Source organism: Ceratotherium simum, chromosome 32 (assembly GCF_057802395.1).
Source record: "Ceratotherium simum simum isolate JZ-2026a chromosome 32, ASM5780239v1, whole genome shotgun sequence".
Taxonomy (NCBI): Eukaryota; Metazoa; Chordata; class Mammalia; order Perissodactyla; family Rhinocerotidae; genus Ceratotherium; species Ceratotherium simum.
Genome location: NC_141931.1, coordinates 21,833,875 through 21,847,035, shown reverse-complemented (window position 1 = coordinate 21,847,035; position 13,161 = coordinate 21,833,875). Strand labels below are relative to the sequence as shown.

At 37.1% G+C, this 13,161-nt stretch overlaps 1 protein-coding gene across 2 annotated transcripts in view; it reads left to right on the top strand.

The window, feature by feature from the left end:
- SEC61A2 (SEC61 translocon subunit alpha 2) overlaps nt 1-13,161 on the top strand; it is a 213,892-nt gene that overhangs the window by 187,845 nt on the left and 12,886 nt on the right. The window contains exons 2-6 of one of the 2 annotated variants that reach the window (XM_087420824.1): nt 103-170; nt 1,263-1,328; nt 7,557-7,635; nt 10,640-10,771; nt 10,926-11,035. In XM_087420824.1, the coding sequence (XP_087276950.1) occupies nt 103-170; nt 1,263-1,328; nt 7,557-7,635; nt 10,640-10,771; nt 10,926-11,035 (455 nt within the window). The remainder of the gene's footprint in view (nt 1-102; nt 171-1,262; nt 1,329-7,556; nt 7,636-10,639; nt 10,772-10,925; nt 11,036-13,161) is intronic. The other variant, XM_087420825.1, reaches the window with a different exon arrangement.

The window sequence follows — 13,161 nt, the reverse complement described above, 5'->3', positions numbered from 1 at the left end:
GCTATTAAAAGTTAGAGAACATTTGTATTTGCTTCTGTAAAAAGTTACATCTCTTTTTTAAAACTTTGTAATAGGCACATTTATTCTTTTTTTTTTAAACAGTCAAATTTTTAGAAGTTATCAAACCTTTCTGTGCAGTTCTACCAGAAATTCAGAAACCTGAAAGGAAAGTAAGTATAATATTTTAGTAGTATAGAGGGCAGCTAAATGACTTATTCTGCTAAACTGGGAGGATGGATTTACTTCCCCCAACCCTTTTCTGGTTGTAATAGGAAAAATATCACCTGCTCCTCCTCCTTTGCAAGAGGCACAAAATGAATGAAACTAGTCTAGACCTGTTTAAATCTAGATAGGCTTTCTCGCGGTTTCAAAAATGACTGTTCTTTAAGTTGTAACGTTTCCAAACCAAGTGTTCCTTTGGCCCATATGTTAGATAAGCTGTAGTATTCTCCTGTCTGTAGTGGTCCTCTGCACCGTGTATCAGTTTTGATGAGTACGGCTGTTTTACATAAATGAATTGCGAGTGTGCAAGTATATACTTCCCATTTTTTTGATTCATTCAACACAAAGAAAAATCACAGAAATGCATTCTGAAGATATTGTGACCACATCAAATTTTTCTTCCATCATTGTGCACTTTTGAAGCTAAGGTATTTAAATTCCAGAAATATTGTTAATCCCAAACTGACCCAGTTCCCAGCCATTTCTCTTCTTCTGTACTTTCCCATTTCTCATGAAACTAATAGGAATAGGGACATAGAAAGAGAGAAGTAAAACTTTTGTTAAACTTACTGTTTTATTTAGAAGTATATATATATTTTTTTATTGCTTAGAGGTTGTAAAAATAGTTGTTCCAGTTACATGTCAGGCATCCTCAGAAACTCTAGCTTTTCATATTCTATGAAGTATTCATATAATAATAATACAGGCAATCCCAGCTTTCCACAATACTGTTAACTGAAATGTGTGACTATTGGTTCTGTGTCTTGCTTTTCATTCTTTTCGGTTTCAGTTAACACGGTACAGAGTGATGAGGCCTGCCTATATTTAAATTACTCAATTCTTGGAAAAGTAAAGAAAGATATGTTGGAGAAGTTCAGCTGTTTGTGTTAGCTGCTACTAATTAGAGTGAGAGCATTTTAAGAGTAACTAATAGGAGCATGTCATGATGGGGAATGTTGGTTATGCTTTAATATGGATTTTTGCTTTATATTTGCTGTTTCTTGGTTTTGATTGATCATTCTTTATATTTCGTTGTACAGATCCAGTTTAGAGAGAAGGTACTATGGACTGCTATAACGCTCTTCATTTTCTTAGTATGTTGTCAGGTATGTAACCTTGATAGTAAGTAAATGTCTGTACTATTGTTCTAAGGTTTTGGTTAGTTAGAATTTGAGAGACTTATTTTAGTTAAAATAATAAATACACTGAATTATTTTGAGCATCATTATTCTTTTTTTTTTGTGAGGAGATCAGCCCTGTGCTAACATCCGCCAATCCTCCTCTTTTTTTGCCGAGGAGGACGGCCCTGGGCTAACATCCGTGCCCATCCTCCTCCACTTTATATGGGATGCCGCCACAGCATGGCTTGCCAAAGCAGTGCGTCGGTGCGCGCCCGGGATCCGAACCAGCGAACCCCGGGCCGCCGCAGCGGAGCGCGCGCACCCAACCGCTTGCGCCACCGGGCTGGCCCCCATCGTTATTCTTTTTAATCCGAGTTGATAGTGAACATGGTTAGTGTCTTATTCTATGTATTTCTTTTGATTTACTAGTGGATTTGAACACTTTTTCTTTTTTCCTTTTGGTTTTCAGTTAATGATCTTTACCAATTTTTTCTTGAGTTTTTTTCATACTGATTTACGACAGATTTTTAAATATAAAAGTGTTAAACCTTTGACATATATATTGCAAATATTTTTTTCCATTTTGTTTGCCTTTAATCATGTTGTAAATACCATGAATTAATTTAAAAATCCCAAAAAGTCAAATTCTAGAATCCCAGGGATATACTGTGTTTATAAATTAATAAAATTCAGTGATACTTTTTAATAAAATTTTGCAGAGATTAAATTCGTAAAACAATAAAATGTGACCTGTCCATGTCACAGGGTTGTTGTGAGAATTAACTTAGATAATTTAGATGAAAGTTTTTTGAGGATTTTGAAAAGCTATCGAAATACATCTAAGGAAGTTTAAAAAAATTGTATTAGGAAGCAGTAGAACAGTTTAAGTCCATAATCTGGGAAAAAGCCAAATATACTTTTTTGAAAAGTGAAATCATGATTTGATCATTAAAATATTTATGACTGTACTTAGTTTAAAATTGTTTTTGGTGGTCAGGGAGAGAGAACTTTTAAAAAATACAGAGAAGAAAAGAACAATCATTCATATTCCTACCATCTACTTGTAACACCTTGGAAATTGCCTTTTCCTCCGTTAACATAAAAATCAACTTTATGAAGGTATAACGTATGTATGGTAAAATACACCCATTTTTTAAGTGTACATTTTGAAGCATTTTGACACATGTATACACCCATGTCCCTACTACCTCAGTGGATATAGAACATTTCTGTCACTCTAGAAAGTTCCCTGTACTCTTTCTTAGTCAATCTCCACCTCACCCCCGGTCCCAGGCAACCACTGATCTGCCTTCTGTTCCTTTAGTTTATCTTTTCTAGAGTTTCATATGAATGGAATCATAGAGTATTACTCCTTAGTGTCTGACATCTGCATCACCAGCTGTTTGAGATTCATCCATGTTGTTGGTATAGCAGTAATTCATCACTTTTTATTTCTGAGTAGTGTTCTACTGTATGACTGTATCACAGTTTGTTCATGTCTTCACTTGTTGGACATCTGGGTTGTTTCCAGATTTTGGCTATAACAAAAAGTTGCTGTGAACATTCCTGTACAAGACTTTCTGTGGATATTTGTTTCCATTTCTCTTGGGTGAATACCTAGGAGTAGAATTGCTGGGTTGTATGGTAAATATATGTTCCACTTTGTAAGAAATTGTCAAACTCTCTTCCAAGTTGTCACCCCATTTTATATTCCCACGAGCTATGTATAGGAGTTCCAGTTGCTCTGCATCCTTGCCTACTCTTGGTATTGTTGAGCATTTTAATATTAGCCATTCTATTGGGTGTGGTTTTAATTTGCATTGCCCTGATAAATGATATTGAAGTTTTAACTTGCATTTCCCTGGCAAGTGATATTGAGCAACTTTTTCATGTACTTACTGGGTATTTATCTTTTGTAAAGTGTCTTTTCAAATCTTTTGTCCATTAAAAAAATTGCATTATTGTCTCATTATTGAATTATATGCACTTTTTTATATTTTCTGGATACAGGTCCTTTCTCAGATATATGTATTACGAATATTTTCTCCTAGTCTATGACATGCTTTTTCATTTTCTTAACAGTATCTTTAAAGAGCAGAAGTTTTTAATTTTGATGAAGTTCAGTTTATCTTTTTCTCTGATGGCTCGTAGTTTTTGTTTCCTATCTAAGAAATTTCTGCCTGTTATAAGATTGTGAAGAGTTTCTCCTGTGTTCTTCTAAATATTTTACAGTTTTGGCTTGTATGTTTTGGTCTGTGGTCTGTTCCAAGTTAATTTTTGTGTATGGCATGAGGTAAGGTTGGGGTTCATTTTTTTCTATATAGATAGCCAGTTGTTGAAAAGGCTATCCATTCTCTATTGAATTACCTTGGCATCTTTGTTGAAAATTAGTTAACCATATAAGCGTGGATCTGTTTCTGTACTCTCTGTTCTGTTGCATTGATCTAGATTCTATCGTTATGGTAAGCCCCACTGTTTTGATTATTGTAGCTTTATACTAAGTCATGTAATCAGGACGTAAAAGTCTTCCAACTTTGTTCTTTCTTTTCAAAATGGTTTTGGTTATTCTAGGGTCTTTATATTTCCATATAAATTTTAGAATCAGCTTGTTGGTTTCTATAAGAAAGCCTGCTGGGATTATGATTTGTATTGCTTTGAATTTGTAGATCAATTTAGAGAGAATTAACCACCTTGACAATATTGAATCTTCTAATCCAAGAGTCAGCAAACATTTTGCTGTAAATGGCTAGATAGTAAATACTTCAAGCTTTGTAACTAGAACCCAAGAAGCCAAGAAGAAACATCAGTCAAAGAAAAGTGTGACATTTCTTATGACTGTTTGATGCAGTAAATTAATTTGTGCATTTTATGTTACTTTACTTTTTTTTCTATAATATGTTTACGTAGTTGCTAAACTATGTCTTTTGTCTTCCTCATGCTTAGGCACTTCTGCCCAGTGCTGGTCATTTCTTGATTCTCTTGCAACTGAATCTCAAACAGGTTTATTTTCCCCTCCCAACCACAGTTTAAGGGTTTGGGGTCTCCTGTTCTACCCAGTTTTCTTTAGCTCAAGGGAATGGCGGGAGGTGAGATAAGCTGAGATGAGTGCAGTTAACTGCTGCCTGGGCTCTGCTCTCTCTTTCTTCTTAGATTTTTTTTAAATGTCTTGTGAGGGTTCTCATCACCTGACTGAGGAGGGCTCTATTCCATTCCTGACTTCAGATCGTTGTCCAGTTCCCAATTGAGTATAGTCCTGTGAGTGTCACTTGCACTAGCAAGAGCCCCATTGCTCACTTTTCTCATCCATTTCTTCTCAGCTGCTGTTTCTACTCCCTCCTAGCCAAAGGAGGCAAAAAGATAAGGTTGTTTGTGCAGCCTGCTCTTCTCTAGGTGTGGAATGTTTTGGGAATTCTGAAGATTCTGTTGCCTTCCCATTGTGATGGTTGGAGCAGCTTTGTGCTGAGTCTCTCTACTCCTCAGTTGTCTGTTGTTTTCTCTTCCCCATGACCACCAGTGCTTCAAGTTCGTGATCCCTCTTTTTGTTAGACTGCTTTATGGGTTCTTTTTTTTTTTTTTTTTTTGCTTTTCCTTAGCTTTTTTCATTCATGTTAGCTTTTACTATTGTTAAAAAACAAAATTCACCTCAGTAAATTTGAGGATCTAATTGGTTTTATTAAACGATTTCTGAATCAGGCAGTATCTCATCTGGCAAGCAGAGAGATACTCCAAGGGATTGCACAACATGGATGGCTTTTATAGTAAGGAGGGCGGGACAAGGAAAGGAAGTCATCAGCAAAGAAAAAAATGAAAGTTCATTGGAGGAAAGTAAAAGTTCAAGTGATGAGTTGAGTTCATTGACTGAGCTGTGACGTTTTCCATTGGCTGGGCTTGTTGCTGAGCAAGAAAGAAGCCTTCTGTTCTCCCGCTGGAGTATTAAAGTAGTTGCACCCCGTGTTTGGAAATGCAAGGTACCCCTCTTTCCTTTGGGGTCAGTAATTGACCAGGAGTGGTAGGGCATGAGAACTCCCTCTACAGGCCTTCTCAACACCAATTTTAGTTGAGGTTTCCTTTATTATTTTTAACACAATTTTACATGTTTTAAAAATTGTGTTTTCTTATGTATTGGGAAGAGAAATTCTGTAACTTAATTGCAGCTTGCCATCTTAGCCCAGAAATTTCTTACTTGGTTATCAGTTCCCACTGCCCTTGGAAATCCCTAGTGCTAATTCTCTATTTGTCCATCTGATTGGTTCAGAGTTTCCATTAAACCATGGGATACTTGTTTCTCTGAAGTACTATACTGTGGTTTGTCAAGTTGAAACCGTTTATTGTAGGTAATATAATAAAAAAGTCTGGAACTCTGCAACTGTGACAGAGTCATAGCAAATAGCTGCTGTTGCTGCCCAGCTGTTGTTGTATGTGATCCTGTAGCTATGGAATTTACTAAGAGGAATAAAGTTAGACACTGATAATAGTAATAATTCTGTTGAGTACAGGAAAGGAGGGAATACCATTAGTTAGGGGAGGTCGACTGACTTATTCCTGTTTAGTATCCCACAAAGCATCTAATTGTGGAGGTAATGGCTGTCTCTGTCATGCACAATTAAGCAGAGTAATTTGACGGACTGACGTCTCTCCCGCTTAGGGAATATTGTGGTATGGACTATCCTGTAGTGTGAATTGGTTTTTATACAATAACTTGCTTCCTCCCCATCTCTCGCTTTAGCTGAAGAGGGTCTGTAGCTATAGGGTGCACATAAAATATTCATGCTTCTTGCTTCACCGGTTTTGCCACCCAGCTAATCAATTCAGATGTCCAGAGAGGTTTAGGTTGACCAGATGGGTTGTTTAAAATTGCCGGCAGCATCTTGTGGAACTTTTTTTCTTTTTAAATCGGCTTCATACAGAGGTTTTTGAAATTGGAAATGTATTTTTCTTTGTGTCTGATCCCTGCATGGTGAGGGAGGGGTATGGCCTAAACATGGGTCATAGAATAGGAAGCATTCTTAAGTTCAGGTTTTTTTTTCCTGATTAAAAAGTAATATATGCTCATTAAAGAGAATTTGATAAATACTGAAAAGAATAAAAAAGAAAAAGTCAACCATAATCCCACCACCTACAGATAATCACTCTTCAAGATTTTAAAAAATATTTATACCTATTTTTGTTTTCTATACATATTTTTACAGCACTGAACTTTATGTAATTCTGTACTAGTCTTTTTATACCAGGGCTTCTCAACAATGGCACTGAATTTCAGGCCGGGTAGTTCTTTGTTGTGGGAGCTGTCCTGTGCATTGTAGGGTGTTCAGCATCCCTGACCTCTACCCACTAGATGCCAGTAGCATCTGCCCTCAAGTTGTGACCACCAAAAATGTCTTCAGATGTTGCCAAATATCCCCTGGGGGACAAAATTGCCCCAGCTTGAGAACCACTGTTTTATACTTAATATTACAGCGTAAGCACTTCTTCACGCTGTTACAGACTTCATAAGTATAATTTTTAGTGTCTGCATAATATTCCACTGTATATGTTATCTTCAGTCTTACATTTGGAATGTGACCTTGGCTGTCAGCAGTACCCTTAACTTTGCAAAATTATTCTATGACTAGGTAGGTATATCCTAAAATTTGCTGATAGGAGTATTTTTTTTAATTGTAAAAAACACATAACATAAAATTTACCATCTTTTTAAGTGTCCAGTTCAGTAGGGTTAAGTACATGCACATTGTGCAATAAATCTCCATGCTCATAGGAATATTTACTAGTGAAATGCTGTAACTAGTGATTTCTGTTATTTTTATTTTCATTAAAGAACTTTACCTTTAAGTTATGCCTGTTTTGTTTTAGAACATAGGTAGTGGTTTTTTTGTGTGTGTGAGGAAGATCGGCTCTTTGCTAACATCTGCCAATCCTCCTCTTTTTGCTGAGGAATACTGGCCCTGGGCTAACATCCGTGCCCTTCCTCCTCTTTATATGAGACGCCACCACAGCATGGCTTAACAAGAGGTGCATTGGTGTGCGCCCGGGATCTGGACCGGCGAACCCCAGGCCACCGCAGCGGAGCGCGCACACTTAACTGCTTGTGCCACCCGGCCGGCCCCAGTAGTGGTTTTTTTATGTATTGCAAATATTAAGAGAATACATTATAAGTTAAGTTCAAGCTTAATTTATATAATGCATGTTTGTAAAACATTTTATGTAATATTGTAGATACCACTGTTTGGAATCATGTCATCAGATTCTGCAGATCCTTTCTACTGGATGAGAGTTATTCTTGCATCCAACAGAGGTATGTACTTCTTTTCTTTTGCTTCCATGCTAGTACTGACATCACATAGATCTGAAAATGTGGAAATGACTATTTTTTGATGTCTGCAGGGAGGGAGAGGATATGGTAAAAGAAACTTATTGCCTAGAAAAGACCAATATATAAATAATTACAAGACTGTGTATTTATTGTAATAGTAGAAACATGTACAGAGATGGAGTACAACAGAGAATGGAGTGCTTAGCACTGTCGGGAACTTTGGTTCTCCATCGTTTTATGGGCCGTGTTTTCTTTGAGAATCTAATGTATGTATAGTCTCCCAACAAAAATGCATGTACACTCATACACATAGATTTTGCATAAAATCTCAGGAGATTCCTGGGCCCTCTGAAGTCTGTCCTTGGGTTTTTCATGGGACTGAAAGACCTTGATCTGCGGTGTCAGAGGAGGTGATGCTGGAAGAGCTTTTGAATTGCAGTTTAGCCTGTGGACCCCTGGGAGAGGGAAGCCTGAGCAGAGCACGCGTGCGTAAGGCAGCGTGGTGCAGTCTGGGAAATTTGGGGTGGGGGTGCTGGTCATGAGGCTAAAGAGATAGGCAGAGGCTGGATCATGGGAGGATTTTTTTGGTAATTTTTTTAATTAGAAGAGTGGTATTGGTTTATTATTAAAAATGCACCAACATTTATATACAGATTTAGATAAAGCTGAAAATAAAAGTTTTCTCAGGAATAACTCCTGGGAAGGTAATAGATTGGTGAATATCCATCCAGGCCTTTTCTCTGCGTATACATTCACATATATAAATTTATATGCTTTTTTTTTTTTTTTTTGGTGAGGAAGATTAGCCCTGAGCTAACATCCATAGCCAATCCTCCTCTTTTTGCTGAGGAAGATTGCCCTGGGATAACATCCGTGCCCATCTTTCACTACTGTATATGTGGGATGCCAGCACAGCATGGCTTGATAAGTGGTGTGTGTGTCGGTGCCCGGGATCCAAACCTGCGACCCCTGGGCTGCCAAAGTGGAGCGCGCACACTTAACTGCTACGCCACCAGGCTGGCCCCTATATACTTTTTTTTTAATTAAAAAATAAGGTATAGTATATAACTATTCTGCTACTTGGTGTGTTTTCTTAATATCTTGGATGAGCTATTTCATTTAATGGTCATATACTGTTCCATTATATGGATATGCCATGATTTGTTGACTCATTCATTTAGCAGATATTTATTGTTCTTACTATGTCCCGAGCTTTGTGCTAGGTGCTGAGATTAGAGCAGTGGTCAAGACAATGTCTCTATTGTCATGGAGTTTATATTAGTCTATTTGGAGAGCTAGATTCTACATGAAGTATATTTTGGGAGTCGGGAGGGACATTTGAGCAGAGACCTGCAGGACATGAGAGAGAAAGCCGTGGGAAGATATGGAGGAGGGACATTCTAGGGAATAGCAGGTGCAAAGGCCGTGAGGTGCGAGTGTGCTTGACGTGTTTGACGAACATTGAGGAGGTCAGTGTGGCCAGCCATGCCATATCTCTCTCATATCTTTTCTATTGGTTTGTCAAATTTTGAATTGATTTGTAAGAACTCTTTGCGTATGAGAGATACAAGCTCTTTGTCATTGGTGTTTGAATGTTTTCCTTTTAATTATTATGCTGTCTTTTGCCACATGGAAGTTTCATAGTTGTATCTAATCATATCTTCCATCTTTTTCATTGTGGCTTCTAGGTTTTTTGTCATGCTTATTAGAAAGGCTTTTTCTTTTCCAAGATTATAAACATACTCACTTCTAGTACTTTTGTCGTTTGTCTTTTATAGTTAAATTTTCTATGCATTCAGCCTTTATTTTGATGTAAGGCATGAGGTAAGGAATCTAGGCTTCATTTTCTATAAATGGATAGTCATTTGCCAAGGTCCATTTATCCTTCTTTTCCCTACAGATTTGAGGTGCCATGTTTACTGTATGAAATTTTTGTTAAAGCTTGGTTGGATTTATTTTTGGACTAGATCCATTTGACAGTTATAAATTTTGGTGATTTGACTTAAAAAAAAAAATCTATCTACTAACCTACCTACTTACTGGTTTTAATGATAAGAAATGTTTTTCTCTCTCAGTATTGAAGAAGTATCTGAGGAGACATGAAGAATCCTCCTAAGATGGAGTCTTTTCTCATACTAAGGGCACTTTTTCAGCACTTATAAAATCCAGGATTTAAGGTTGTGATGTGACAGAATGACCCATGGAAACACAGTCTTGACCATGTAGAAGTACTTTGTTCTACATGTTACCTTACACATTGGCATTTATGGTTTTCTTATTTTTCACTGTAAATGAAATATATATTTTCTGTAAAGAAAAGCTTAGTAGAGAGAGGCAAAAAAAAGAAAATAAAAATCGTCCATAATCCCACTGGGTAAAAATAACAATATAAACATCTTAACAACTAGACTAAAATAATAGGAAAACTATTTTTCCACTTAAATATTAAATGAAATCAGACTGTACTTACTATTTTCCAATTTTTTTTGCCTACCCACTGTGTCATTAACACTTTTATACCACTAAATATTCTACAACATTGATTTAGATGACTTTTCTGTGTAATTTTAGATTTTGAGTTAAAAAAGTCACAAATATTCTTAAATATTTTTATTGGTATTTAACTTTTGGGCTTCGCATGTAATTTTTTTATTTTGCATTAAAATGTTTAGTGTAAGCTTTAAAAATAATGATTTGGACATTAATCTTGAAAGATATTCTTCAAAGAATTTCTTTAACATTTTAAGTTTAGAATTTACAGAAATTTACGTTTTTGTAGTATTTATAGTAATTTTGATTCAATGCATTGTTGCAAGGCTGTGTTAAATGAGATTTTTTTTTAGCAATTGATGTCTAAGGAATGAAAGTTTGCTTGTTGACATTTAAGCATGTATTTCAATAGATGTAATTGCGGACTGAGATGCTTCTAAATTAATCTGCATTGGGTACAGTAAAGATTATTTACTTCTTTCCGCTTCCTTTACAGGAACGTTAATGGAATTGGGTATCTCCCCAATTGTAACGTCTGGGCTGATCATGCAGCTGTTAGCTGGAGCCAAAATCATTGAGGTTGGAGATACACCCAAAGATAGAGCCCTGTTCAATGGAGCCCAGAAACGTGAGCATTAACACAGTTAAAGAGCCTTTTCCAAATTTGAGAATTTTGTGGTTTTTTTGTAATTTTTGAAAAGTTATTTTTTGAAAAGAGATTTTCCTAGTCTTTTTTGTCTCTGGTTGTAAGCACGTACTCTTTTTTCCCTAATTTTTGTCAGTATTTGGCATGATCATTACCATTGGGCAAGCCATTGTGTACGTCATGACGGGCATGTACGGGGATCCTGCTGAAATGGGCGCTGGAATCTGTCTCCTGATCATCATTCAGGTAAGAGCTCCAGTTTTTCATATGCAGATAGCAAAACGGTTTGATCCCTTTTTTCTTTTCTGACAATTCTCTAGGTGATCGATATATTCGTTTTCTTACTTTTGAATTATTTTATTTAGTTATAGCATTTTGATTATTGAAGTGACGTACAAATTGTGTTGATGTAAAAATTTAAAATTTATTGTAATAGCCTCATAGCTGTGTAATATAAGAATTATGGATCAACTGTATCTCACTGATTCTAAGTGCACATTTTTCACATTTTGATGTCTCTGGAGTCAGCATGTTTTCTCACAGTTGATAGTGTCTTAGAGTTGCTGTCAGCCGGGCGGCAGTCATGATAGTAGTCATTGCCTGTATGTGTGTGTCACCTTGGTCGTAGCTGTTCATATTGTCATTACGTCAGTTGGGTATATGCATTGTTGATATAACATGCATTTGAGTTTAATTGCTGTTTAAAATGTCTTCCAAAAATCTGCTGTGATTTGTTCTTGAAATGAAAAGCTCTTGTATTCACACAAAGGCACAGAAAGAGCGAGCCAGGTGATAAACATCTATGTCTAAGTCTAAAATAACCTTTTTTATAAGTAGAAAATAAAAATTCTTTGAATAAGTTGTCATAGTTTAATTGGTAGTATGTTTTTCTTTCTTAGTGGTACACAAAATAATGGCATTACAAATAATCTTACAGTACGTGAAATACCATATAAATACACATACATATATTCCATGGATTTTTTTGTGTGTGTGTGTGAGGAGGACCAGCCCTGAGCTAACGTCCGATGCCAATGCTCCTCTTTTTTGCCGAGGAAGACTGGCCCTGGGCTAACATCCGTGCCCATCTTCCTCTACTTTATATGGGACGCCGCCACAGCATGGCTCAACAAGTGGTGCATCGGTGTGTGCCTGGGATCCGGACCGGTGAACCCCAGGCCGCCGCAGCAGAGCACGTGCACTTAACCGCCTGCGCCACTGGGCTGGCCCCTATTCCACGGATTTTTAAAATGGAAACTTTGAAATGGAATTTGTTTTTTTGTGTGTGAGGAAGATTAGCCCTGAGATAACATCTGTTGCCAATCCTCCTCTTTTTGCAGAGGAAGATTGGCCCTGGGCTAACATCCGTGCCCATCTTCCTCTACTTTATATGGAACGCCGCCACGGCATGGCTCTACAAGCGGTGTGTCAGTGTGTGCCCGGGATCCAAACCCTCGAACCCCGGGCTGCCGCAGCGAGACGTATGAACTTAACCACTATGCCACTGGGCGGGCCCCTGGAATGGAATTTTTAAAGGCCCAACATACTTATCCCTCTACTAAATGTCTTAAAGTGTGTAAGTTTGGAAGATATTTCTCTAATGTACCATCCTTAAATATCATTGAGAAGTTACCCAAGAATGGATTGTACTTAAGTATATAATAGTTATTTATTGGGTTTTGAAAAGAAGTTTGCTTAAGTTAAACACTGAGCAGCTAGAGTCCTGGTTCTCTTGGAAGTGCCTGCTCTTGTTCACTCTTTGAAATTAGGATGAATTTAGGAAATTATTTTTAACGGTCAAAAGGATCAAGATCAAGAAAGTATTTTTAAATAAAACTAAAATACCAGTTTATTTATATATATATATATAGAGAGAGAGAGAGAGAAGAAATAATGACTGTTTCTGACTGGAGTGGTTGACCATTCTTTTTTTATAAGAAACCTTATATAGGCAGCAAATCATAATAATAAGATTGTTTAGTGAGTGTAATTCAGAACAAGGAGAGTTAGATTATTTAAGTATTTATTGGCATTATTAACAATAGGGAGGGGTTTTCTTTTTTTTTTTTAAGATTTTATTTATTTATTTATTTCCCCCCCAAAGCCCCAGTAGATAGTTGTATGTCATAGCTGCACATCCTTCTAGTTGCTGCATGTGGGACGCGGCCTCAGCATGGCTGGAGAAGCGGTGCGTCGGTGCGCGCCCGGGATCCGAACTCGGGCTGCCAGCAGTGGAGCACGTGCACTTAACTGCCAAGCCATGGGGCCGGCCCCAAGGGAGGGCTTTTCTAATGAGATGGAAATATTTTGTCTTTTGACCAGCGAGGAATTTTTAATGGATTATCAGGGTCTTTGGTAGTTTTCTGAGCTCC